This window comes from Leopardus geoffroyi, chromosome B2 (genome assembly GCF_018350155.1).
Source record: "Leopardus geoffroyi isolate Oge1 chromosome B2, O.geoffroyi_Oge1_pat1.0, whole genome shotgun sequence".
NCBI classification, from domain to species: domain Eukaryota; kingdom Metazoa; phylum Chordata; class Mammalia; order Carnivora; family Felidae; genus Leopardus; species Leopardus geoffroyi.
The window spans coordinates 109,309,092-109,336,290 of record NC_059332.1 but is presented as its reverse complement, the minus strand read 5'-3'; the positions used below and the strand labels follow the sequence as shown (position 1 = coordinate 109,336,290).

Below are 27,199 nucleotides of genomic sequence, written 5' to 3'. Positions count from 1 at the left end.
TCTACACATCGTAACAACTTGGGAATCTTTTAAAAGGATATGAATGCCAGAATCTTAACTCCCAAGGATAGTGACTTGCTGGGGTAGAGCCTGGGCATTATTTATATATGTACATTTATATATAATTTTTTTTTTTTACAGTTCTCTAAGTGCTTCCAATGTTCAACGAGGGTTGGAAACCACTGATTTACACGTGGAGAGACTATCAACAAAATCTCAGATAGCTACTAGATAAAACTAGCAGCCCACTGTTCATGCTTCATATGAAACCTTGTAGATTTCATATTTGGTTTTCAGAGTAGTTTACATTTTCAGCAGTGTAATCAGTACTTAGCTGGCTGCATAAGTTGCTCACAGATTAGCAGAATGGGGTATAAACTAGTGATTCTCCCCTTTGGGTAAACATTAGATGACTCATTTCAAGAGCTTTGACAAATCTTAATGTCCAGACACACCCAGACCAATTAATTCAGAATCTCTAGGGGTGAGACTTGGGCATTTAATAACTTTTTTTTTTTTTCTACAGAGGTGATCAAATGTAAAGCCAAGTTTGAGAACCAAAGATCTAAATAAATATTTGTTGATTTTTTTTTGTTTTTTAAATGACTTGTCCAGCATATTCTCACTCCAAGTCTTTCTTTTTCAGGATATTATAGATAGACTTATACTTTTGAATTCAGAAGCGAAGATTCGTTCTTTATTCAACTATGAACAGTCACACATCTTTGGTCTAAGGTAAGGTGCTAAATTTTACCTGAGATACATTTTCTTTTCTTCTTTTTTTTAAATTTTTTTTTTTTTATTTGGTGAAATAGAGAGTGCAACCATGAGAGAGGGAGGGAGGGGCAGAGAGAGAAAGAGAGAAAGAATCCCAAGCAGGCTCTACACTGTCAGCACAGAGCCTGATGGGGGCTTGATCACAAACCTGATGCGGGGCTTGATCTGAGCCAAAACCAATGGTGGGACACTTAACTGACTGAGCCACCCTGGCGCCCCTTGAGATATATTTTCTATCTTGCAGAACAGTCAAGCATATATTCTATATACTTCCAAAAAATATTTAAAATAAGCTAATTTTAAGGATGTCTAAAAGTAATTTGTAACATCATAGGTAAAATAAATACAGCTATTAGGTTTTTATATTATGGCTTTTGGCTATGTTTAGGTTCTGTGTTACTACCATGTATTTTGTTCAATTTACGTTACAAACACCTCTTTAAAAAGAGGCATTTTGCAGACTTTTCAGTTTACTCAGGAGTCATCTGGGGCTTCCCTGGGATTGTATTTGATGGGATTCCTTCCATAATAGAGACTTGAAAAGAAGCTTGAAAATACATGATTTATCTTGAGGCTCAAATTTTGCTCCTTGATGTTAACCATTACTCCTTAACTTCAGTTTCCCAAGGTTTAAATCTTTCTGGTAAACGTTTTGGTCTTATATAGACCTTTAGTTTGTTTTCCTATCTATAAATTACCACTTTTAAAAACAGCTTTATTTAAGGCATTTTCTATTTTCAGAAGTTTGTGATTTTTTTTTCCCCTTTCTACTAGCAAAGTCACTTTTTTAGACAACAGGGAGGGAGACAGTGAGAATGATCTACCTAAGAAGTAAAGCAATTAGAATTTTCTAAAATTAGAATTTCTGATGGTAGTGTGTGTGTATATATATACATGTATATAATATAATACATACTCAAATTGGTTTTTTTTTTTTTTTTACCATCAATAGCTGTGCTTCATTTTTGGACTTTTTAGTTTAAAGAAGGTAGAAAAAACTGTAACTATTATAGTTCTTTGAATGGTGTGTCCTTCATCTCAAGATGTATTTTCACATTAAATTTTAACTTTTCATGTATAGTATCAGATATAACATATAGCAAGCAGTGATGAAGAATACTAAGAAAAATCTATTCAGTAGAACCTCCTTTTGCATTGCAGGTGTATTTCTGAGTTTTATAATTATAGAATATAGATTCTGGCCTCTTGTTACTGATACAGTGAGTGAATGTTTTCTTTTCTTTTTTTTTTTTTCTTTTTACGTATAAAGAATAGTATTTTTCTCTAGAGTTCTTGTTTAAAAACAAAATGATTTTTAAGTCCTGTAAAAAAGCAATCCAAGAAGTAACATGCTCCTGGGAATAAAATGTTAATTTGCATAGTGTGTGTATTCTTCAAATGGAGTACAGTAACCAAATGGAGTCATTTTGTTCTACATGAGAAACTTTGTCATCGCATTGTTGATTGTGTACTAGAGTTTTGTAGCGTGGTGGTTAGGTTAGCAACATGGCCTCTGTCTGGAGTCAGACTGTCTGCTCTTTGCTAGTTGTGTGAGGTGGGATCTCAGGTACCCATCAGTAAAATGAAGGAAAATTATATTATTTTCCTCACAGAGTTATTACGATAATTACATAAGAAAAATTAAAAGGACTTACTACAGTGCTTGGCATGTAGCAAGCACTACAAAAATGTTAGTAGTGAATGTAGTAGCAGTAGTACTTCAAGTGTGTCCTTACTTGTGCTTGTTTTCTAGGAGTTTTGTGTTTTATTGGGAGGTTAATTTTGTCTTCATGTTTTCAGTAGCCCAGTAGTCTTCTACATGCTGCCAAGTAATTTGCTGTTTACAACATCAGCATTAAGACAAAGAAATTGACCAAATCACTTTTCTGAGGAAAATGTTGTATTTTATTTTTTGTGCTTGTTAACGGTTCTTCGACAATATATTTGTTTCATTGTATTTCAGAGTTCATCCTCCTTATATTTGGTTGTATTTTTTTGACATTTTTTAAATGTTTATTCTTGAGAGAGAGAGAGAGAGAGAACATGAGTGGGGGAGGGACAGAGTGAGAGAGGGGCACAGAATCCGAAGCAGACTCCAGGCTCTGAGCGTTCAGCACAGAGCCCTATGCGAGACTCAACTCACAAGCCATGATCATGACCTGAACCGACTGAGCTACCTAGGCGCCCCTATTTGGTTATATTTTTAAGTCCTACTTTTGAAGTTACATAATTTCTTCTACTAATTTCAGTTTAGCATTGGTCAGTGTGGTTCAATAGTGATAATTTAGATAATAGCTTTGTACTATATAAATCTAATGTTTCTGTGTGTTTTTTTGGATTCTTACCTGTATCATTTTCTTTACTTTCTACAGTGATTTTGTTTCCAGTTGTACAACTTTATTGTACTATTCCCTTTAATAGATCATCTCATTAACATATTTGCCTTCTACCTTTAGCGTTGCTTGTTCCATTCATCTTTCCCCTCTGAATAAGGGTAAGTTTCATACACTTTCTGTAGGTGTGCCACAGCACTTAGATAAGGCTAAATATATGGCTTAGTGGTACATGGATTTTCACTTTTCAGTAGCATCACATTCTATGTAAATTTCTGAACTTTTATTTGCCAAGATCCTACAAATCTTATGTTTTAAATGACTAACATATGAGAAGGCTGCTCCTTTGATTAGCCCTCCTCCTGTCTTTGTTTCCACTTCTAGCCTATCCTTTTCTAATTTTGGTATCTAGGTGCAGACATGCCTTCACATGCTTCATCTTATAATGGAACACACTCAAAAAGAAATTTCCCTTGACCTCACATCTGTGAAGTCACTGTCCTGTTTCTCTTTCTCTCACCATATAGCAAGACATCTGTGTAAACTGTCCCCACTTGATTACCTCTCTCTACTCCTCAGCCCACTTAGATTCGACATTGACTCTGTAACTCTGTCAGAATTGCACATCTTTCTCAAGTTGCTTGTAGCTTCTATGCTGATGAATGTAATGGATTTTTCTCTTTTGAATTATTTTATAACAGCGTTTGATATAGTGGACCATTTCTTTCTGTGTGTAAATTCTCTTTGCTTCTGTGACACTCCTATGGCTGCTCTTTTTTCTCTTCTGCATTCTGTAAGCATCACTGAAATTTGCAATACTCAGGACTTTGTTGTGGGTGCACTTTTTTCTTCTTTGTTCTGCCCCGAGTTCATCTACTTATATACAGTATACACCTACCTATGTCAGTAGGTGCCCCACAATTTATAGGCCTAGTCTAAACCATTATTTGGAGCTATCAGACTCAAATATACAACTCTTTTAACATCTCAATTCATACATTTCTCAGATGTTAGTAACAACATTTCTAAGACTGAACTCTTGGATCTCCTCCCACAAAAACAAACAAAACAAAATAAATCTCCTGTTTCCATCTCATTAAGTGGCCCACCCATCTATTCAGTTGCTCACTCTTGAAAGTCATCTTCACTGTTTTCCTTTGCTTTTTCAAACAATGATTTATCTTTATTATAGAGAAATTAAGTGATTCAGGAGACTAAATTATAATAAAGTGAAATTCTTCCTAACTCTGAAAGCAACATTATTTTTAAAAATTTTAATTCCAGTGGAGGTAACATATAGTATTATATTAGTTTCAGGTGTACAATGCATTACTCTGCATACTCTGTATGCAATTCCATACATTACTCTGTTCATTCATACATTACTTTTAATCCTCCTGCAGCTATCTGAAAGTAGCATTGAGGAAAATTATTCTAGACATCTTTCTGTGCATGTACAGACAGAAGAATAGATATATGGAGATATCTTTTATAAAAATAGAATCATGATATAGTTTCCATTTTAAATTCTAACTGAATTTTATAGAAAAGAAAAACTAGCAAGACAGAAGAAATTGCTGAATTTCAAATAACTGATTTTTCACTCCAGGGGTTGTTATTTCCCCAGAGATTCCTCTGAGGTTAAGGAGAAGAGATGATGTAAAACTTTTCAAGTGGTTTGAACATTATATTTTACTTTTAGACAGTATTGATTGACTCTCGCCTATGAACTAGGAGGACAGTAATGCTCTCATTGGCCTCCCACCTCCCCTGTCTCCACCTGTTAGGAGGATGTTCTTCTCCTGCCATTTTCGAACCTGCCTTTCTGAGTCAGTAACCTTATTTTCTTCTCTAGCCAGTAGGGAGAGGAAACTAACCTAGGTTTCTTGGTGTAGTGACATGAGATATGCAGTACTTCTTTAATATGACTGCAGATTAATATTTATAATTAGTTAGTTTACTCTTCTCCACTTCATTTACTCAGTCAATATTTATTGAGTGCTTATTATGCTCTATGCTAGATGTAGGGGATGTAATGAGTAAATAAGATGTGGTGCTCATTCTCTTTAACTTTACCACCTAATGAGGAATCAGATATTGAGATAATTAAGCAAAATGTGAGGTAATTAATGCAGAAAAGAAACACATCCTTATAAAGCTCCCCATCTTCCCATTTTAAATATCTGGCAGTTCCAGACTCCTTTATGTGGCTTTCAGGGAGCTCCATAATGTATCTATACCTTTCCTATGTACATTATTTTCCAACTTTCTTCATAATGCTGAGTAGGTTAGACTTCTTGTCTCCCTCAAGCCCATTTTTCTGCATCTTGAATATTGCTTTCACTTTTGTTGTCTTATAAAATTTTGACTCCTCCTTCAAGGCAGAGCTTGCTTTATGAATCATTTCCTCTATGGCTTCCTATAGCACACTTTCATCTTGTCTTTTTTCTGCATGTTATTTGCCTTTATGGTAATTCCCACAAATTTATTTCTCCCCCTGACTAAAACTTAAACTTCCTGAGGGAATATTTTCTTTGACTTTCATGTCCACCACATAGGTAGGTAATTTTTGGTTATTTCATGACATTTATTTGCTAAATCTGTTGGGGGGGGGGTTATTTAAGAAAGCTGTACATTTATTGAAAATTTTGGGTGCAAATTATTTTCTTGAACATTGTTTTTTATGTACAATTAAGGCACCTTGGAGTTCTTATTGTCTGTAATTTATTTTTCCAGAGTTGAGGCTTAGTTGAGGTTATAATTGACGTATATTAGTTTCAGGTTATAACATGCTTCATTATTTGTATGTGTTGTGAAATGGTCACCACATAAGTCTAGTTAAAACTTATCGTCATACATAGTTATGGAATTATTTTTCTTGTGATTAGAACTTTCAAGATTTACTCTTAGCAACTTTTAAGTATGCAGTTCTGTATTAACTGTAATCACCATGCTATACATTACATCTCCACGACTTCTTTTATAACTGAAAGTTTGTTTTTGACTCTCTTTATATATTTCCCCCCACTCCCCGCTCCCCACCTTTGGCAATTACCAGTTGGTTCTCTGTATTTGAGTTTGGTTGTTTTGGGATTCCACATGTGAGAACATACAGTATTTCTTTTCTCTGTCTGACTTATTTCACTTAGTATAATTCCCTCAAATTTCATCCATGTTGTTGCAGATGGTAAGATTTCATTTTCTTATGACTGAGTAATATTCTATTGCGTATATACTACATTTTCTTCAGCCATTTGTCCATTGGTAGACCTTTAGGTTATTTGCATATCTTGGCTATTGTACATAATCCTGCAGTGAATATGGGGGTGCATAAATATAAAATTAGTGTTTTTGTTTTCAGATAAATACCCAGAAATGGAATTGTTAGATTATATGGTAGTTGTATTTTAAAATTCTCTAGGAACCTCCATACTGTTTTCCCAAGTAGCTGGACCAGTTTACATTCCCCCCAACAATTCAGCCATTCTGACAGGTGTCAGCCATTCTTAACCGTCTTGACTTAGAGGAATGTTATGCTCATGCCTAAAATATTTTATTTTATTATAAAAACTGTATCTCATGGAGAAAGAATTATATCATTCAGTGTCAATAGTTTTCTTTATATGAAACCCCAAATTAAGTTTTAATTAGACGATAGAATTGCACATTTTTAACAACTAAATCTTATATAGTAATTCTTCATTAAGTATACACATTAAAATTTAATATGGTTAAAGAGATGTTAATATAGTTCTCCTAAAACTTATTCCTCCTTTATTTGAAACTCTAATGTGGCCTATTGTTAGTTTTCTTTAAAAAAAGCAAAATAAAAAAATAACCAAACTGAGAAATCTGTATTTATAGAACAGACTTTAAAATTTATCACTTGCTGTTTGTTATTTTACATTTATCCCCCGACAGTAAATTGTATATGCAGTACAACAGTTTTATGCATGATCATCTTCTATGACAAAAAAATCTGACCTATAAGATGACATGAAGACAAAAAAAAAAATAGTTTTAAGTTTAGAACCAGTGTGGTTATTTTAACAGACATAGACAAGTGTTAATAGTCTATCACAACAAATCACAAAATTATTTATTCCCCGTGACCCAGATGCTAACTAGCTTTAAATCTGATTGACATTACTAATAAGTAATTTTAGAATTATCTCTTGCAATCTTTACTTAATATCATAAATTAGAATGTAATATGACTACAAAACGATCCACATTTTGGATTTTGTATACACATGTACTTGCACACATACAGTATTTAGTTTTAGGTTTATTTGAAGAAACTGATAATCTATTATAATTAAAGATCTCCAGAATGGATTCAAATTCTTATTTAATCAAAGAATTCCCATTTATATAGAATAACTAGAAAATAATGAAAACAAAACCATACTTGTTAGTCTTCCTCTTAGAGATAATTACCATTACCTCTCATGCCAATATTTTTCATTTTTTAGCTGGATATGTTTTTTGTAAATAGCTTTATTGTTTTAATACAATAAAGCCTTTTTTACTTAATTTTAAATTATTTCATACCTTTAAATGTTCATATATGCACAATTTTAAAAGATTGAATAATCTAATACATCAATGAGTTCCAATTTTCTCTGTTTAGACATGTAGGTTATTTTTTAAAAATTATACGTTTTTATAAGTATCTCTATGCCCATAATTATCTTTACAACAAATCCTTAAAAATAGACTTGCTATGTTAAAGAGTAGGCACATATTCGAATCCTCTGTATTTCTATCTTCCCTCTTTTCATGACTCCTTTTACTTTATCTCTCTGTGCCATTTCATATTCCACCCACTAGTGACACTTTTTCCTATCATTTACTTGTTCATTCAGAAAATATTTATTGAATTCCTACTGAGTGCTGCACTGCTATGAATGGTCTTTCTTGGGAATTCTGTAACTTTGTTCTCTTTTTATTTCTGGATTCCTTTCTGTCCTTTGTATTTGATGATTCTTTTTCCTCTTCCTCTAGTTACCTTTTCAGTTGGATTCTCTTCTAGTATGTCTTCAGTACTTTTACCTCTTTTTCTCTTCGGTGGCTTCAACAATCCGTTCTGTACTGACTATAACCCTATATCTATGTATCAATCTCGAAGCTTTCCCTTCATGGTATATCCAATTTTACTGAACATTTGGCTCTGCATATCTGCAAGGCCAGCAAACTCGGTAAATCCAAAAACTATATTCTGAACTTTACAGAAGTCCAAACCAACCTCTAGCTTCAGGGGATCCCAGAGCATTTTCTGAAACAGATATGAATTTGGTACTCAGAGCAAGTGAGTAGGATCTCTGCAGCCTCAGCTTACCTAGTTTTATTGGCAGACTGACTCTAACTCCCCCTTTCTCCTCTCCAGATATGGTTGTATACACATCAGAAACTTTAATCTCCAGATTTGGAGGTATGGTTGTGTGTATAATCCATGTCCCTTTCTTGGTTTTGATCAACAGGCAGGGAATTAGGCATTACATTTCTGCTAGCTAGTTTTTATGTGCTGATCAGAAGGAGATCTTTTGTGTTGGATTTTGTACTGTTGGTGCTTATCTTGACCAATGCATTTGATTACAGAGTTAATGACTAACTTATGGAATTTATCATGATGCATACATGCAAGTATTCAGAATGTTGGTAGAAATGAAATGTGTTGATTGAGTGTATTCAAGGAAGAAATAATAGGGAAAAAGTGGCAGGGTAGAGAGAAAAGGCTTATGACTTCAGGCATGAGGTAAACAAAGAACATGTTTCGAATTTCTTCAAGCAGAGATGGTAGCTAAGGCTAAACTTCACAGAACTATCTAGGTATGCTGGACAAGTGCTCACCTGCTCACATTTATGATATATTTGAAAGTAACTTACAAAGTATGTGGTAATTAAGAACAGAGAATTATTCGTGTGGTCAGATTTGATTTCGGTTATTAGCAGACACCTGGGGGATCTGCCATATTCAAGATAAATTCCAAAACAAGTGAAGGGATTAGTCCCAAATCTCAGATATTGCTTTATTCCTTCAAATAGTTCAAATAAACATTCACATTAAAGAAACACCAATTTTTCACTTCCAGAAATGGACTGAAATTCAGAGATGGCTGGATTTTTAAAATAAATTTTTATATCCCATGTATTAGAGACACATTCTTCTAAACTTATAAATATTATAATGTTACTTTTGGTATCACCTTGCTTCAAGTGCCACAATCTCTTTAAATTCTAAAAATCAGAAAAAAATTTTAAAATTTTAAAAACTAAAATTTTTTTGTAACTTATTTTCCGTCTGCACCTAATCTTATCTGAAATTATGTGAGACTCTCTAGTCTTTATTTAGCCTGCCTAATTTGAGTATCAGTCTTTTGCTGAAAAAGTATTAATATGCTTGATTATGAAGTGTTATTCCAGATTCTGTGTATAATGTATTTTGTTGCTAAATCCATAAAAATTCTAGATTCTTGGCCCTAAGATTTATAGATAAGGAATTATAGACCTTTACATCATGAACTTGCAGTTTTCAAATCACATATGGGTAGGGGAAGGAGGTAGGGGTGAAGAGAAAGAGAAATATATATTGTGTGTGATATTTCAAAAAACAGTTTTGCAGGGATATAAAATGCCCATTTCTACACTAGATTGGGAGGCTTCTTTGCATCTGAGATGAAACAATGTATCTTCCTTGTTGATAGTTGGGCCTAAGATTCAGCTTCAGAGCTCTTAGCATCCTGGCTCACATAGGGTATAGTGGGCTATCCTCAGGTCAGGATTGACAAGGAACCTCACAGAAGGCTTACAGCAGGTTAGTGTGAGCTGATGCACATCATTCCTGACCACGCTGATAACAGGAACAATCTGGCCAGAGATGAGTCTTTTTATTATAACTAGGTTATGCTAGTTATATTTATTAGTGAAGATTCACAGATATATTGATGTCTCTTGGACAGCATCTATACTTGATGCATCTGTGTATAGTGTTGTGATAAATTGGATGTCTGTAAATTATTTGGCTTAATAGAATCAAACATGTTAACATTTTTTTTTACCAATGCATAAAAAGCCCTTAGTATGCTTATATTTTATAATGTGTATAAAATATATAACTATTATAAAACTTATAGGACCAATTAAAATTAATATTATCAATATGCATATAAGAATACATTGTTATCTATTGAATGCAGTGACCAATTCAATTTTTTTTTTTTTTTTAGCTTTTTAAAGTTTATTTTGAGCGAGAAAATGAGAAATAGTACACACGTGCTAGGAGGGAAGAGGTAGAGAGGGAGGGAGGGAGGAAGAGAGGGAGAGAGAGAATATCCCAATATCTATACTGGCAGCACAGAGTCCAGTGTGGGGCTCAAACTCACAAACCATGAGATCATGACCTGAGCTGAAATCAAGAGTTGGACACTTAACTGACCAAGCCACCCACGCGCTCCAATTTGATTCTTAATGTTTAGCACAAAATCTTGCAAATCTTAGGAGTCTGGTGACCTGGTTGATAATCCTTGCTCTTAAATTCTGAGTATACTTTGTATACTTTGATTTTTTTTCTCCCTCCCTTCAGAAGATTCTAGTTTTGAGGTCCATAATGCAAGCTTTCTATTGTTAAGCCTGAATCCTTTGCCCAGGACGAATTTTGTTTCAGGTTTTTATGTAAGCAAGCTAAACTCATTTGTGTTGTCAAATTGGCATTTAAGTCTTTTTTTCATAACTTCTTTACCCACAACATTTTTCTGTATGAAAAAATTAAATCATAGGGACTTTCATTACATTAGAGATAAAATTTGATAAGGTAAAAAGATCTGAAAAAAAATAATTTAGAGGTTAGAACACAAATGTATTTGTATTTGTTTTTGATTTATCTATTTGAACAAAAGGAAAGGGCTGAGTAAAGGTCCAGATTTTGTGTGGCTTAAAGTTTACTTTACCCTTCCAGCACAGAATCTGTATTTATCTTCTTTGGCAAAGCAGCTGAAGAAGATATTGTTCATGGTCTATGTGACATCTACCAAATATTTTTAATTTATTTTTATTAAAGTAATAAAGATAATATTGTTTAAAAAGCCAAATAGGATGGGAAATCATTTAAGAATGAAGAGTAATCCTCTGCCCATTCTTCTCTACACCCAAGTCCCTGTCTTCAGAGGCTGCCACCTTCAATTCCTTGAATTGGTATTTTTGGTATTCACCTCCAGATATTTTTTTTAAAAAATGTTTGTTTACTTATTTTGAGAGAGAATCCCAAGCAGGCTTTGTGGTGTCAGCGCGAGCCCAATGTGGAACTCGATCCCATGAACTGTGAGTCAATAGTTGGACACTTAGCCAACTGAGCCACCCAGGTGCCCATCACCTCCAGATTTTTAAGTAACATATTTATACTATGTTTTGATTTTTAAATTTTAGATTTTATCTTGTCATTAGAGATTTTAGAAGCTTAGGATTTAGATGTCCTCTGCTTTCCCTCTCCCTGCTGTGTAGTTTTATCACAAACTTGATTAAGTCGCTATTAAAAGACATTTTTACATCTATATAAATATTTCTTTGCGAGCCAAGTAGTATACTATGACTATATTTCACTTTTCCTAGTATTTTATTTCTCCTGAAGTTAATAATTGCATGATTTCATTTGCTTCATTTTTTACATATCTACTAATATATCCCTAGACTATCATTAAAAAGATACTGCTGCCACTGCATAGCATAGCAGTTAAGTCGGGCTCATTATGTCCTCGGTACTGATATTGGCTTCACATCTAAACACTTAATTTCATAACAACCCTGTGAAGTAGGTACCCTTGTCTCCTACAAATGACTCCACTGAGCTATAGAAAAGTGAAGCCATTTGCTTAAGGTGACACAGCTAGTAATTAGTGAAGCTGGTATTTGAACCCAGATAGTCTTGTTCCAGAGAATGTAATACCTGACCCATACGTTGTACTGCTTTAAAACGTAAATGCCAAGATGCCTTAATATCATTCTTTCCAATTATGTTTTTATAGTCTCAAGGCTTTCATGTTCTTGAGGGCAGGAGCCATTTCCTATTCATAGTTGTCAAAACATATAATAAGCTAAAGTATACATACTTTACAGGTATACATACAGGTGATATATTAGCTTTTTTCCTTGTATCACATCTCTTTATTTAATTTTGTCCTGGAGGATCTTTTGACCCTATGTGTCAGTCTTCTGGGATTTCCCTTCATCATTCTGGGAATTGCTTTAGTCTCTTTTCTGAGTTGGATCCTCTTTTACCTAGGATCAAATTTCTTATTTCTTGGTTTACTTCTTTCTGATAGAGGTACTTTCTTAGTAAGAAATGATGGTTTGGAAGTTTTTCAAGACTTCTAAGGGATGGAAACTTTCATAATATAATGGGGAGTTACAAAACATAATATAACTTGGGGAGTTACTTTTTCTTTAATATAGAAGGAGATATGGCTTTAGATACTGATTTATAAACTTATGGAACATACCTAATGGTTGTGCTGGATGGTCAGGGACTCAGAGAAAATTAAAAAAAAAAAAAAAATTGAAGGATTGGTTTAAGAAGATTGGTAGAAGAGGTGTATAGATGGTCTTCTGAGATTATACCCAGACTGAGATAATATTTTTGACTCATGTTAATGACCTTGAAGGGGATCTCTCCTTCTGTAAAGGAGGAAAAATAATCCTTTTGTTGATAGGTCAGTCTCTTTCCTTGGCTACCCTAGTGCTTACTCAAATGGCCTATGAACCCAGTGGCCATGATGGCAGAGGCTAAGGATTATGTTCATCAAGTAAGAATATTTATTTAACAAATAAAACATGGATTGACTCCAAAATTATAGGAGCCCTTGTGTAAATCTTATATTTCCCCTTGCCAGAAACTTGGTGTAGTATCTCATCAGCCATTAAGACTTCGACCAACATTGAATCTGCTGGACTAAAGGCTCACGTGGTACATTTTCTTGATTTGGAGTATCCTGGGTTATAGATCTTATTCTAGCCTTTAGGTCACACAAAGTTGGTAGTTAAGGGTTACTTGATAAGTCGTTCAGAGCAGCACATCCAGAGGTATTGCTTCCAGAATTCAAAAAGGCTAAAATTGTGCATAATGTTACTTTCTTGGTAGTAAATAGTATAAGATTTAGTAATACACATGTGATATCTTGACATTCTAGGCCACTGGTACTGAAACCTCCTTGAGATGGCAAACCTCTCAATTTATATGGATCTATCATTCTCTGCCACACTTATTTTCCACTAAAATATCTAGAGTACCAGCTACTTCTTCCCTCCGAGGCAGGTCCGTTTAACATTGTATCAGTAGAGTAGTTTTTCATGATAACCTGAGGGATGGTAGGACAATCAAAGGGATCTTGGACTAAGTTTTGATGAAATTATACAGTTGCATTACTACTGTCCATGTCAGTGAAAGCAGACTGCTTCTGGTGTTAACATTGGCCAAATCAGCATCAAATCATTTGTATAGGGTTTGTTAATTGGCTCTTGTAAAGAGACTTTATCTTGATGTCTTTTGTTACATATAAAGAACAAACACTAAGGCTTAGGGAAACACAAGAACACTGGGCAGATTGAGCAGTGCTTCCAATTTCTGATGTATTTGGGAAGGTTGTTGCACAGGCTCACAGCCAGTGTTTAGTATTTCAGAGAGTTTTGATATCAACAATAAAAACATGGTTGGCTTTCCACTGTTATGAAAAGACTGGGAAAACCCTGAGACTCTCCATCAATATTTTTTTGTTTTTTTCCCCCAAATACAGTGTATGAATTGTGGCCATTTTTTTTGAGTAATGTATTTTAGAGATGTCTATTTCTTCACAGAAAATTTAATTCACTTGTTAGATCTTCTCTTGTGACAATATGATTTCTCTGGATTATTTGTCTAGAGATGCTGCTTATGTGTATAGCATTAAATGTCTAATAGAGATAGGGATTTAGCCTTCAGTAGCTGAGAAACCTGGATTATGGGATGTCAGGTTATTGGATGTCATCAAAACCTGGCTCAAATGAGGCAATAGAGTTGGCTCAATATCACCACAGGCATCCAAATGCTTTCAGAGTTAAAGGTGCCTGGATCCTCCCCCACTTTAGTCATTTGTCATGCCTCTAAAAGCTTTGCTGTGGACAAACTCTTTTGTATCTTCACCACCTTCAAATAGCAGCCCCATATCCCCTAGGGTGCTAGACTGTTTGGGCTCATGGGAGCCATAAGACTATAATAGCATGGGTAAAATTGTTTAGCATTGCATGAAATCAGGGTTAAAAGAATAGCTAAGGTCTTTGACTACTGTCTGTCTTATGATGTATGGAAAGTTATTTCAATAAAAATAACCTAAAAATGCCTAATCTAAGAAGGGTTGGGTCTGGGGTAGATAAAGTCAATCTACTTCTAACTGTATGCTGAGGAGACGGATGTGTATATAAATACACACACTGTTCTGAAATTTGCCTGTATAACTTACTGTTGATATTTTTACATAAACCTACTTTAAATTATTTAAATATTTTTCTCTGTTCATAAAAAAACTGAAAATGTATCACTAAATTTTTATCCAGTTTACCTATGAATTTGAATTTACCTTGGCTAATTGTTGACTTTCTTCGGAATACTTCTGGATATAACCAGCTTGTTTTATATGTGAAATAAACAGATTATTTTTTTATAACTCAGGAAATTGGGGTTGGGGTCAACAAAAAATTAAACTTGACAGTTTGTTGTTTATAAACCTACTCATATTTACATCTTGAGACATGTTTTTATGGTCACTTTTGTAGGTTAGTGGATATAAAATAATTTGTACACTTCTATTCACTTTAAACCTACCCTTAATATGAAGATTAGGCTAAAAAAAAAAAAGTCTTAGGCTTTTCTTCCCACGTTTAGTCTGACTGCTAGTTCATATACATATGCTGGTATAATTAATAAGCCATTAAGATCTGTTTATTAGATGATTACATAATTGAGTAGTAAATGGTATTAGTTGTTATTGAGTCTTACAAGAATCTTTGTGCATAATTATTAGAGTTTGCATTTCTTATTAGTGTTCTGGATTTGTTTATTTGTTCCATACATGTTTATACTTCTTATGGATGTAATGACTTTTCTCATTACCCACCTAGCATAACACTTAAATTTTTTACAAAATATTAAAATATAAATATTGCATAAAATATAAACCTATAACTTAACAAATTATTGTAAAATAAATATCCACATAATTCCCATTGAGTAAACAAAGAGAAGTTATTAGCACTATTCATTTTGTTTGATCCTGAGTCCCTCCATTCCCCCTAATGGTAACCACTATTCTGACTTTTATGGCTAAATTTGCTTTGTTGGTTTACTTTATATTTTTTTCTACATAGGCAAGTATTCCTAAACAATATATTTTAATTTTGCTGCTTTTGGAGCTTTATATTAATGGTAGCATAAACTGTATATTCTATCATGTCTGACCTTTTCTGTGTAGCATTGTTTCTAAGATTAATGTTGCATGTATTTCAGTTAATTTATTTTCATTGCTGCATAATCCATTGTATGAATATATTGTGTTTTGTTTATATATTATGCTATTGGTGGACATTTGGGTTATTTCCAGTTTTCCACTTTGGGCTATTATAAACAACTCTATTACACGTGAAATGTCAGCCACATATTTATTTGTGTACATGCACGCATAATTTTTCATTGTTTTGCAAAACAGGTATCTGGATATGTAAAGGTCTGTTTCTGAATTTGTGATTCTGTTCAATTGGATTTTTGTTCATCTTGTACAAGTATCACAGTGTTTTAATTAGTATAGCTTTGTAATAAATTATAGTAACTGATAGAGCAATTCTTTCCACTTTATTCTTTTTCAAAAAATATCTTGGCTACTTTTAGTTTTATTTTCTTTCTTTTTATAGTCAGTCTGTCACACAAAGCAGCTCATTGTGATTTTAATTATCATTGGAGTGAATCTATAGATCAATAATTAGTTAATTGACATCTTTATAATATTGAGTTTTCCAATCTGTCAACATGGTGTATATCTCTATTTAGTTTAAGTGTTCTTTAATTACTCTCATTAAAATGTATTCTTTCCAAAGAGGTCTTCTATATCTTTTGTGAATTTAATATCTGTAGCCTAATGTTATGTTCCCCAGTATGTACTATAGTATGTGACAGTATTAGTCTGTGGTAAAGAACATGGACTCTGGAACACATTGCCAGAGTGATCTTAGGCAAGACTTTTAACCTCTCTGTGCTTTTGTTTCCTCATATGTGGAATGGAGTCAGTGATAAACTTCCTCACAGAGTTGTGAGACTAAATATGTTATACCTCTCCCAAATTTAGAAGATGGTAAGCATCTGATAAAGAGTCTATGAGATTTAATGTATTTACAAATTATTCATTCATTTCATAATTTTGTTAAATTTTACGTTATTAGTGGAAGTGTTTTGTTGAACTCTTACAAAAAGCTTAAATTTTTATTAAATTATTGCATAATTTACATTTAAACTAACTTCATAACTGAACTGAATACACATCTGTATAATATTTAATTTGTAATCTAGATAGGTACTGTGTCTAAAATTGTTCACGTTCTTTAGCTGTCTGCATATATGGGTCCTGTGCATTTCTTATTGGTATCTTTTATGTTCTACTTTTTTTTTTTTTTTTTTGGCTATTGTTAACACAATTTTCTTTTCCATGGTAATGTTTTAATTGGTTATTACTGGTAAGTTATATGTAAATTATTTTTAGTTTTTTTGTTACTGGTCACCCTACATAATTCTCGTATTCATATATCTCATATATTTACACACATACACACATAATTTTTTTCCTCTTGTTTTTATTTTTTTGCTGGTTTTTTTGGTTTTTGGGTTTTTTTGTTTTTTGAGAGGGAAAGAGTAGAGTGAGCAAGAGGCAGAGAGAGAGAATCTCAGGAGGGGCAGAAAGAGAGAGTCCTCTTGTTTCTAGTTGTTTTTGATATATCAACCAAATGGTACATCATACTTTTAGTTGGTTAGATATAAATCTTGGAGTTTTTTTCTATTTGTCTATAATGTATTACCACAAACTCTGTGGCTTGAAACAACACACATTCATTATCCCAGTTTCTGTCTAGGTACTAGGATACCTAGCTGGGTCCTCTGTCCACAGTCTCATAATCAAGGTGTCAGCTGGGTCTGTGTCTCATGTGAGCTCAATTTGGGAAGGTTCTGTTTCCAAACTCACACAGATTGTCGGTGGAATTTAGTTCCTCATGGTCTTAGGACCGAGGGCCTTGTTTTCTTGCTGCCTAGAGTCTTCTGCAGCTTGTCCTTCAAAGGCTGTCTTCAACTCCTGGAGGCTACATGGTGGTACGTGGTTTTCCCCAGCATGGCTGCTTGCTTCTTCAAAGCCAGCTGAGGAGAGAGACTCCAACAAGAAAGGAATAGAGTCTTATGTAATATAATCATATAATCACATCTGTTCTCTCCCCTTTAACACTCTCTGATTGGAGGCCAGTCATTGGTCCTGCCTACGTTCAAGGGGATCACTCCAGGGCATGAGTACCAGGAAGGTGGGGATCTTGGGGACCACTCCAAGATTCTGTTCATCCCAGAGCTATTCTTCTGATCAATAGATTCTTTACTGACAAAACCCTGTTTTAAGCCACTATCTTATCTAAATTATTGCTGTAGTTTTTTTAAAACTGGTATATCTGTGTCACTGCCTAATTTCAGCCTATTTTGTATACAACCAGAGTGATCCCATTAAAACACAAATCAGATCATGTCAATTCTTTACTCACAGGGTTTCTTTCTCTTATCAGGATGAAACCTTACTACACTGTTCTCAAAAGAAAAATTTGGAACTCTTTAACAATGGTCTTGCAGAGTCCTATATGATCTGGATGCCTAGTATTTATTAATTTGACCTCATCTCCTTATACTTCTCTCTTGTTTATTCCACTTCAGCTATATTGACCACCTCATTCTTGAACCATGCCAGACATGCGCTCACCTTAGGTCGTTTGCTCAAGCTGTACGTTTTGCCTGGAACCCTCTTCCTCCAGATAGCTCCATGGCTTGCTTCCTCATTTCTTACAGGTCTTTACTGAAGTGTTTCACCTTCTTGGTGAGGTCTTTCCTAACCACCTTGTTTAAAATCACGTATAGTTATCCATCCCTATCACCCGCTTATTAAATCTCTTTGTTCACTTATCTGCTTAGTTTTATCTGTGCTGTGTTTTGTTTAACTTTTTATTTTGTGTATTGTCTTCCCCTCATGTAACATTTTGCTTTCCATAAGGACTGGGAGTTTTGTGCACTTGTGTTCAGTGATGTATCCTGGGCACTTCAAATAACAAGTTGGCACTTAGGTATTCAACCAGTGTTTCTTAAAATTAAGTAAATTGAATTTTATGTCATGGAGGAGTGGTTTCCAAATAAACAGTTTTATTGTCTTCTTTCAGAAGGTTTTATCATTTTTTTTTTTTTTTTACATTTGGCTTAAACTCCTAGAACAATGTTAAATAATATTAGGCAATTTTGCCTTCCTCATGACCTTAATGGGAATGCATTTCCTGTTTATGCTTTTAGCTCTTGCACTGAGATAAATCTGTTTTTTAAATCAAATTAAAGAAGTAACCTTTCTTTAATTTACTTAGAATTTTTTGGAGGGCAGGGAATAGAGAGTGGATGTTGAATCTTAAGTAGCTTTTAAGCATCTGGTTATATGATTCTTTTCTATTACATATTGATGTTATGAATTACATCACGAGATGTTTTAATATTAAACTGTCCTTTTCTTCCTGGAATGAACTGTATTTGGTCATAGTATGCTATTGTTTTAATTTATTGCTGGGCCAAATTTGCTAAGCTTTACATTATTGCTAGTACTTGTAAGACCTTAAAAAGGATACATCACTTGTTAAAGTTTCTATTTACTCATTCTGTACTGAGGAGAATTCTGTCTGGTGTGTATTTGCTTTCAGAGTTGCTCTAGTTCACCATGGATCATCTCGTTGTACATCCAGATCCTATGGACCCCTTCTTTCAAACATAAACCAGAGGACATTGAGGGTCAGTTTCATTTCCTGTTCACTGATTAGTAGCTGAGAGAAAGCGTAAAGGTCTCTGTGTCGCCCTCCACCTTCATAACTTAAAGCCTTATAACTTAGTTGATCCTTCCAATTTTTTAACAAAATATATAGAGATATCCTTGATAGCTGTCTTTCTTCTGCTCCACATATTCAGTCCATCAGGAAATTCTCTCTTCTCTTGATGTAATTATAAATTCCTTTACATAATTGACTCTGTATCTGGATTTTCTTTTTTTTAATTCACATGTCATTACTGCACTTTTAAAATTTCTACAGCTTTGTAATGTGTTCTGGTGTTAAACCTCTTCCTAGTGTTATTCCATTGTTCTGCTGGTATTGAATGTTGCTGTGGAAAGTCTGAGACCAGTTTGACTCTCTACACAACACACGGCCTCACAACCACATGCCTTCTTACAGTGACTTGATCTTTTTTCCTGGATACCCCAATGGTTCTTTCTCTATAAATCTAATAGCTTTACTAGGCTCTGTCACCCTGTTGACTTCTCTGGTTCAGTTTACCCTGGGACATGTTTTATACTTATATTCTTAGATTCATGGCTTCTTTTGTCTCAGAAAGAATCTCTTGATTAATATCTTTAAAGATATGTTCTGCCAGGTTCCCTTTTCTTATCAAGAAATTGATCATTTAAATTTTTTTTTTTTTTTTTTTCAACGTTTATTTATTTTTGGGACAGAGAGAGACAGAGCATGAACGGGGGAGGGGCAGAGAGAGAGGGAGACACAGAATCGAAACAGGCTCCAGGCTCTGAGCCATCAGCCCAGAGCCTGACGCGGGGCTCGAACTCACGGACCGCGAGATCGTGACCTGGCTGAAGTCGGATGCTTAACCGACTGCGCCACCCAGGCGCCCCAAGAAATTGATCATTTAAACTCTTTATTTCTATTATATTTTCCACACTCTTAAGTCTTCCTGTGTATGTTTCTTCTGTTTCCAATTGTGCTTTAATTTTTATAACAGTTTTACTCTTTTTCTTTTCTCAGCTTTGCTAGTTTGTATTTTAAGTTCTGTGGGGTTTTTTGTTTTGTTTTGTTCTTTTTGTTTTTTGTTTGTTTTGCTGTTTCTTTCCTGTGCTTGTACAGCTCTACTTTGTGCACAGAGTTTATTGGAGACCATTGCTTTTATTAAACTTTTTTTATATTAAGAGGTAATTGACCTATAACACTTTAAAATTGAGATATAACTGACATTATATAAGTTGTACAATGTATTCTGATACATTTATACAACTTAATTCATGGAAAATCATTTGGTCATAGTTTTCAAGTCTTTAATGCCTAGAGGCTTAAATGCCTCTGTGTGTGTGTGTATTTGTATGTGTTATCTGTTCATCCTGTTATTTTCCTCTTCTTTCTTGGAGCATCTTTGTGTATATCTTATGGTATTTCTTTTTGGAGAGATGTGAATTATTTCATTATCAGCTGTTTGTAGGAGGCTCATGTTGATGAGAAAGCAGGGTCATGTTTCTAGTTAGCTAGGCCTAAGTTTTGGGTGTGTGTGTTTGTCCCTTTTTTGTGTTGTCCCCACCCATCTTAATATGCAGGTAGTTAGTTTTGTTATTAATAATTCTGTATAACCAATAATTAATCATTGATTTGTCTGACTCCTTGTTCTCCCTTCCTCCTTCTAAGAAACATAATAGGACCAGGGATAACTCCTGCTGCTTGTTGCTGTCTTGTGTATTCCTTTTCCACTGTTGCAAACAGAGGATAAGGTTTTTCCTCTATGTTATATGCCTCAATTATGAGAAATTTGTTTTTACTCAGGAATTCTTTTGTTTGTGTGTGGGAGGGGGATTACTTTGCTGTGTTTTTCATGTCATGGTCAGCCATGACTTTTTTTTCTCAGTTTCTTTCTCTCCCTTAGCAGTATTTGTTCAATTTTGGCTGCCCTTGACTGTCCTTCAAATTATTTTGTGGCTAAAATTTTGATGTTAAGTTCTTTTCTCCCCCCCCCCCCCCCTTAATCCTTGAAGTTATTTCTAGGATGAGACAGGGGAAATGCCAATTAACACTATAATCTTCAAGTAGAACTCTGAAAAGGCTTTTGTTTTGGTTTCATTGCATTTTTTCAAGGAAAAAGTGTTTTTACTTTTATAAACTAAACATGGACCATTTCTCTAAATGGCATTCAAATGCTTTTCTGTTGTTATTCAAATTATACCAGTGTATACAATGCTTTGTGCCTCTCCTTTTTCACTTAACATACCTTGGGGACAGTTCTTTAGCTAAACATATATAGCAGCTCTGTTCTAATACCTGCATAGTATATCACCATAAAATCTATTCCAAACATTTAAACTTCATGTTTTTAATGAACACTTAAAATTTTTTATTTGCACTTATGACCACAACTCTGAAGTAAATGTTCTTAGGAGTATGGTTTTATGCTTATGTTTGAAAATATCTCCAAGATAAATCAAGAAATGTGTAATTAGAAGGTTTCTTCTTGGATGACCTCAAATGCCACCTTTCAGAGAAATTGTCCCTAACCACTCAATTACCATAGCCACCTGGTATTGCCTTCACATTATCCTTTTTATATACTTTTTTATCATAGAATTTTTAAAACTATAGAAAGCAGAATGAGCAATAGTATAATGAGAGTTCCGTGTACCCATTACTCATCTTTACCAATTATCAGTTATTTTCCAATCTGGTTTTATTTCTCTCCCATTCCCATACATATTTTTTTCTTCAGTATCGTATTTTTTTTAAATGTCTGTTTATTTTTGAGACAGAACACAAGCATGGGAGGAGCAGAGAGAGAGAGGGAGACACAGAATCCGAAGCAGGCTCCAGGCTTTGAGCTTTGAGCTGTCAGCACAGAGCCTGATGTGAGGCTGGAACCCACGAACTGTGAGATCAGACCTGAGCGGAAGTTGGTCACTTAACCGACTGAGCCAACCAGGCGCCCCTTTCTTCAGTACTTAAAATTTTTTTTTTAATGTGTATATGTTTTTAAGAGACAGAGGGGTGTTGCATCCACACAACTCCTGAAACATAATGCTACGGGCACCAGTGACAGTCGCAACAAAGTTTATTACAATGAGAGGCAAGGCCGACCGATCAGGACCAACACTCTTGATAAGAGTGTGGCCCCGAACAGCCAGGGTACAGAGTTTTTAAAGCCGATCACATCGTTTTATCATTATCTGGGAACAGAACAGAGAAACAGTTCCCAGATGAGTTAGAAACAGTTATCAAATGAGGTGATTATTTTAGACTTTCTGCCGCTAAGTTGCAACCAGTGGATCTCCTTGACCTTGTCTCTGATGCTCTTTTTTTGAGCTTTTGTTTCTTTCATTGGTAAAGCCTGATTCACAAGAGTATGAACTATGATTTACAAGAGTAAAAGCAAGGCTGTTATCTTTTGACCTTCAGTGTCAGAACAAAGTTGTTATCTTTCAAGCTAAGCGTTAGCCCTACACTACAATTTAACCCTTACAGGGGGACACAGAACAAACGGGAGAGGGGCAGAAAGAGAGGGAGACACAGAATCTGAAGTAGGCTCCAGACTCTGAACTGTCAACACAGAGCTCTACGCAGGGCTGGAACCCACAAACCATGAGATCATGACCTGAGCCAAAGGCAGATGCTTAACTGACTGGACTGAGCCACCCAGGTGCCACTTTTCTTAAAGTACTTTAAAGCCAATTCCAGATATGCCATTTTACCTATGAACAATTCATTATGTATCTCTAACATATAAAGTCTGTTTATATATAAAAAAAAAAAAAAGCATTACTACTTTGTCACTGTTACATCTAACAAAATCAGCACCATTTCCCTGATCTCATCTAGTACCTAACCCATATTTTCCCATGAGACTACAAATGCACTTTATAGTTTTTGTCTGAATCACAATCAGAACAAAGTCTTCACATTTGCTTGATATTTTGCTTTTAATTTTTAAGTTACCTTATCCCTTTTTTATATCCTTTTTTCTGAAGAAATAATATATAATAATGTGTGGGATTCTCTAAATTCTGGATTTGGTTGCTGTTTCCTTCTTGTGGTCATCTTTTAACATTTCTCTGATTTTTATATTTCCTGTAAACTGACAGTGTAATAATTGTTGGTTAGTTTCAGGTTCATTCAGTTTTCTCAGCAAGAATATTTCATAGATTGTGCAGTGTATGTCCTCTTGTGTCACAGTAGGAGCCACGTGATTTCCACTTTAGCAGTGTTGAGAGACAAGTGGAAATCATTTGTATTTAGAGATAGATCAGTATGATATGGTGTTCTCAGCTTTATCTGAGAATTATAAAATTAGCCATTGACACTTCACCCTAATGAACATTTCCTGGTAGCAAAATGATTATGTCATTCCTTATGTAATTAGTTGCTGAATAAAAAGTGGTGACAATTTGTAGTTTTTATGGATTTACTAATGTTCCCTATCTACTTTTTTAATTAGTAGTTGAAAACTTACTATTTCTAGATTTAGATAATTTTAAAAAACTAGAATAGAAATTGTCTATGGTCTTTAAATAATATTCCAATGAGAAAAACTTTTGTAGTCGATTACTAATCAAAATGATTACAAATGTTTTTGAAGTAACTATGTGATCTTTCTTATAAAATTTGTATTCCCATGTGTAGATGTTACTTTGAGATACCTACCAAGAAAGTAGTTTCTAAATTTATAAGATCTATTTTATAAAATCTGCTTTTATTGTTCCTTTTTATATAGGTTATTAGGTGTGGTATGCTGTGATCTAGACACTCTTCTCCTATTGGAGGCTCAGTATCAAGTATCTGAAGTGTTACTGAATGCTCAAGAAGAAAATATCTTAGAGAACTCTGAAAGCCACAGGTAAAAACAAACAACACCCCCTGCTCAAGCCCTGTTAAGACATATTAACAATAGTTTTCTTTACAGATGCTCTGTTAAGATGTAATTTTGTGTATATAGTTTAATGTTTTTCCACTGTCTGAATTCAATAGATTTAAATAAGAGTAAAAAGCAATTAAAACAGAAACATCACCATCAGAAAGACAGTGATAGATGTTCGTGGGGAAGTCTTGAATAGTACTGCTTTCTAAGTTGTTGTTTAGTTTAGGTTTTTTGTTTTTGTTTTTTTTAAGACTAACTTTATTAATGGTTCGATGAAGTTGTATCACCTTTAAATTCAGTGTGCATGTGTAAGATGACCCAATAAACAAAATGTTTGATTTCATGTCCTTTGTAGAGTTACTCTTTACTCCATTCTCTGAATTATGTTAGTTCATAGTCATAAATTCTGGTTATTGCAAAATGAGGTTATGGTAATATTTTGATGATCTTTTTCTATTATATTTGTCATTACCTCAATTTGGCTGACATTTATTGAATACATATTCAATAGCTGGTATTGTTTTCTGTTTATTTATTTATTTAAATTTATTTTGAGAGAGAGAGAGTGTGAGAGAGAATGCAGGAGGGATGGAGAGAGAAGGTGAGAGTGGGCATCCCAAGGAGGCTCCGCACTGTCAGCAGTGCCCAATGTGGGGCTCAAACTCACAAACTATGAGATCATGACCTGAACCAAGACCCAGAGACGACCACTTAGCTGACTGAGCCACCCAGGTGCCCCTCATGTCTGTGATTTAAAAAAAAAAAAATGTGCTTCCATTCTAGCTGGGTTTTGGAAAATTATAGAAGACCAGGCACATTACTGGATTCTCTAAATTTGGTAGAAAAGGATGATATTAACAGCTGCAGGAAGTGTGGAATCTGCTCAAAAGCAACATTTAGATTTTGAGTTTAAGGCACTGGGTTCTAGTAAGGGAACCCTAATTAAAATGTGATAGAATCATGGAAATAATGTAGACCTTATTTCCATTTCTTTAAATGCAGTAACATTTGACAAGAAAATATTTTATTAATAACATTTATTTCATTGTATCAGTTATATCTCCACCAATTCTTTGCTTTATGACAAAGCTATAAGATAAAGTGAATTTAAGCTCTTTTTAAGCACTAATTGTTAATAATCCATTTTCCAGACTTTTCTATAGAAAATTTTCTTTTTACATTCCACTGATTTGATATTAGAATTAAATCATATTTGATTAAGAAAACGAAATTGGTAAAAAAAAAAACCAGAAAACAAAATTGGTATTTTTTTTTTCAGGGATTTTATAATTGATGGCTTATCTGTAGAGAGAAATCATGTTCTTGTTAGAATAAATTTGATTGGTGGGCCTATGGAACGAATTCTGCCACCAAGGGTACTACAGAAGGTGAGTGGGATAAAGAGGAATTTTGATTACTAGAAAAACTTTAGGATACAAATAAACACTTAGAAATGAAACCAATATTCATGACAAGGGGTGGTCGTTAGAGCTAGTTTGTGTTGTTTCATTAAAAGTTGTCATTTTCCTGTGTCTATGACATTATATTCAATGTCTTTTTCATGATACCTAATTTTTATTAGATGAATAGGTGTTTGGTACTTAATTAGCAATATTGAGTACCTCTCCTTCCATCAGTATTCATAGACTTTTGCTTTCTCTTGAAGGTTTTGTTTGTTTGTTTAAGTACGTTTTTATTTTGTCAATCTGGGAAAAAGAGAAATGATTGACAACACAAGATAGAGTTTTGTTTTTTGTGTTTGTTTCCAATTTCAGTATAGGAAATACAGGTTTCTTTTGAAGACTGTAATTTTCCTTTCATGGAAAAAAATATACTAAAGGCATCATTATCGGTCCTGGTTGCTAGAACAAGTTACCATATGTTTGTCTTTAGTGCTTGTGTAAATGTCATTTCTACTACATTTAATTTTAGTTAATATCCTTTAGAGAATAGAGTTGTAATTAGCAAACACCTTTTGATTAGTTAGGCTACAACTCTAGTATATATGAAACAAAAGCCAGTTTCAAAAAGCCTTAAGCTTCAGTATTTAATATTACTTCCTAAAGTTATCTGTCTTCTTGTTTAGGGTGATGATCCGTATCCTTGGCCAATGTTTTCATCATATCCTTTACCAAACTGCTACCTGTCAGAAGTTACACAAAATGCTGATCTAAAACAAGGTACAATGTTTACAATCTAATATCACATTATTTTAGTGCTTTTGTGGTTATAATTTAAAAAAAGAGAAAGTATTATTATAGGAGATTAATAACTGCTTTTCATTCAGCTTGTATATATGGATCCACTTATGCCTATTTCTTTGTAAATTTCTTACTAAATTATCAGTATGATACTGAATAATTCTTAACAGAATGTTTTTTTATTAAAAAAAGAGAATTATGTTTTTGATAAATTCTAGATACATAGAACTTTATTTAGCACAGCAATATTTTTGGTATCTGTGTGCCATACATAAGTTCTGTGTCGTCAAGACTTGAAATATAAATATAATATAAATTATATAAATTTAATAAAAGTTCAAGTATTTACCTTAGAGGAATTCATGAATTTTTAGAGAATACATTCAAGTAATTAGATAATTGTGTGGTATATAGTGTGATAGGAACTAAATAGACAAATGTGTAGCCTACTAGGATAACATAAATGCCAAATACCCTTCCAAAGAAAATTAGTGTTTAAAGCAAGATGTGAAATAGGTGTTTTGGGGGTAAAACAAGAAGTAATTTAAAGGATGTGTAAGATTTGGCAAGAGAGGCCAGAGGACAACTGGTAAGCCAAATTCAACCATAAGGCCAGTGTAGCTCAAGAGCTTATGGGGAGAGCAATGAAAATTCAGTTTTAGACTAGAGAATTCTAAGATGAGATATGAATATATATGATTAAACAATTAATTTGAGATGTTAAAGTTTATATCAGTGCTGTCACCTGTAATACCATTAGAGTTGCATTGGAAAAAAATAGCATTATATATGATTAACATAAGTTAAGATTTTATGGAGTGATTGTTGAAAAAATGTTTCTGTGTGAGACTTCATTTGCCTTTTATTTTTCTCTGCATTTACTTGTTTTAAAACAATTAGTAGAAGCCATCAACTGATATGCATTGTTT

At 33.9% G+C, this 27,199-nt stretch overlaps 1 protein-coding gene across 4 annotated transcripts in view; it reads left to right on the top strand.

Moving 5' to 3' along the window:
• The window catches only part of TBC1D32 (TBC1 domain family member 32), a 201,480-nt gene that overhangs the window by 104,112 nt on the left and 70,169 nt on the right, over window positions 1-27,199 (top strand). For all 4 annotated transcript variants that reach the window (XM_045499429.1, XM_045499431.1, XM_045499432.1 and 1 more), the window contains 4 exons: window positions 647-735; window positions 23,926-24,048; window positions 25,349-25,457; window positions 26,156-26,249. In XM_045499429.1, the coding sequence (XP_045355385.1) occupies window positions 647-735; window positions 23,926-24,048; window positions 25,349-25,457; window positions 26,156-26,249 (415 nt within the window). The remainder of the gene's footprint in view (window positions 1-646; window positions 736-23,925; window positions 24,049-25,348; window positions 25,458-26,155; window positions 26,250-27,199) is intronic.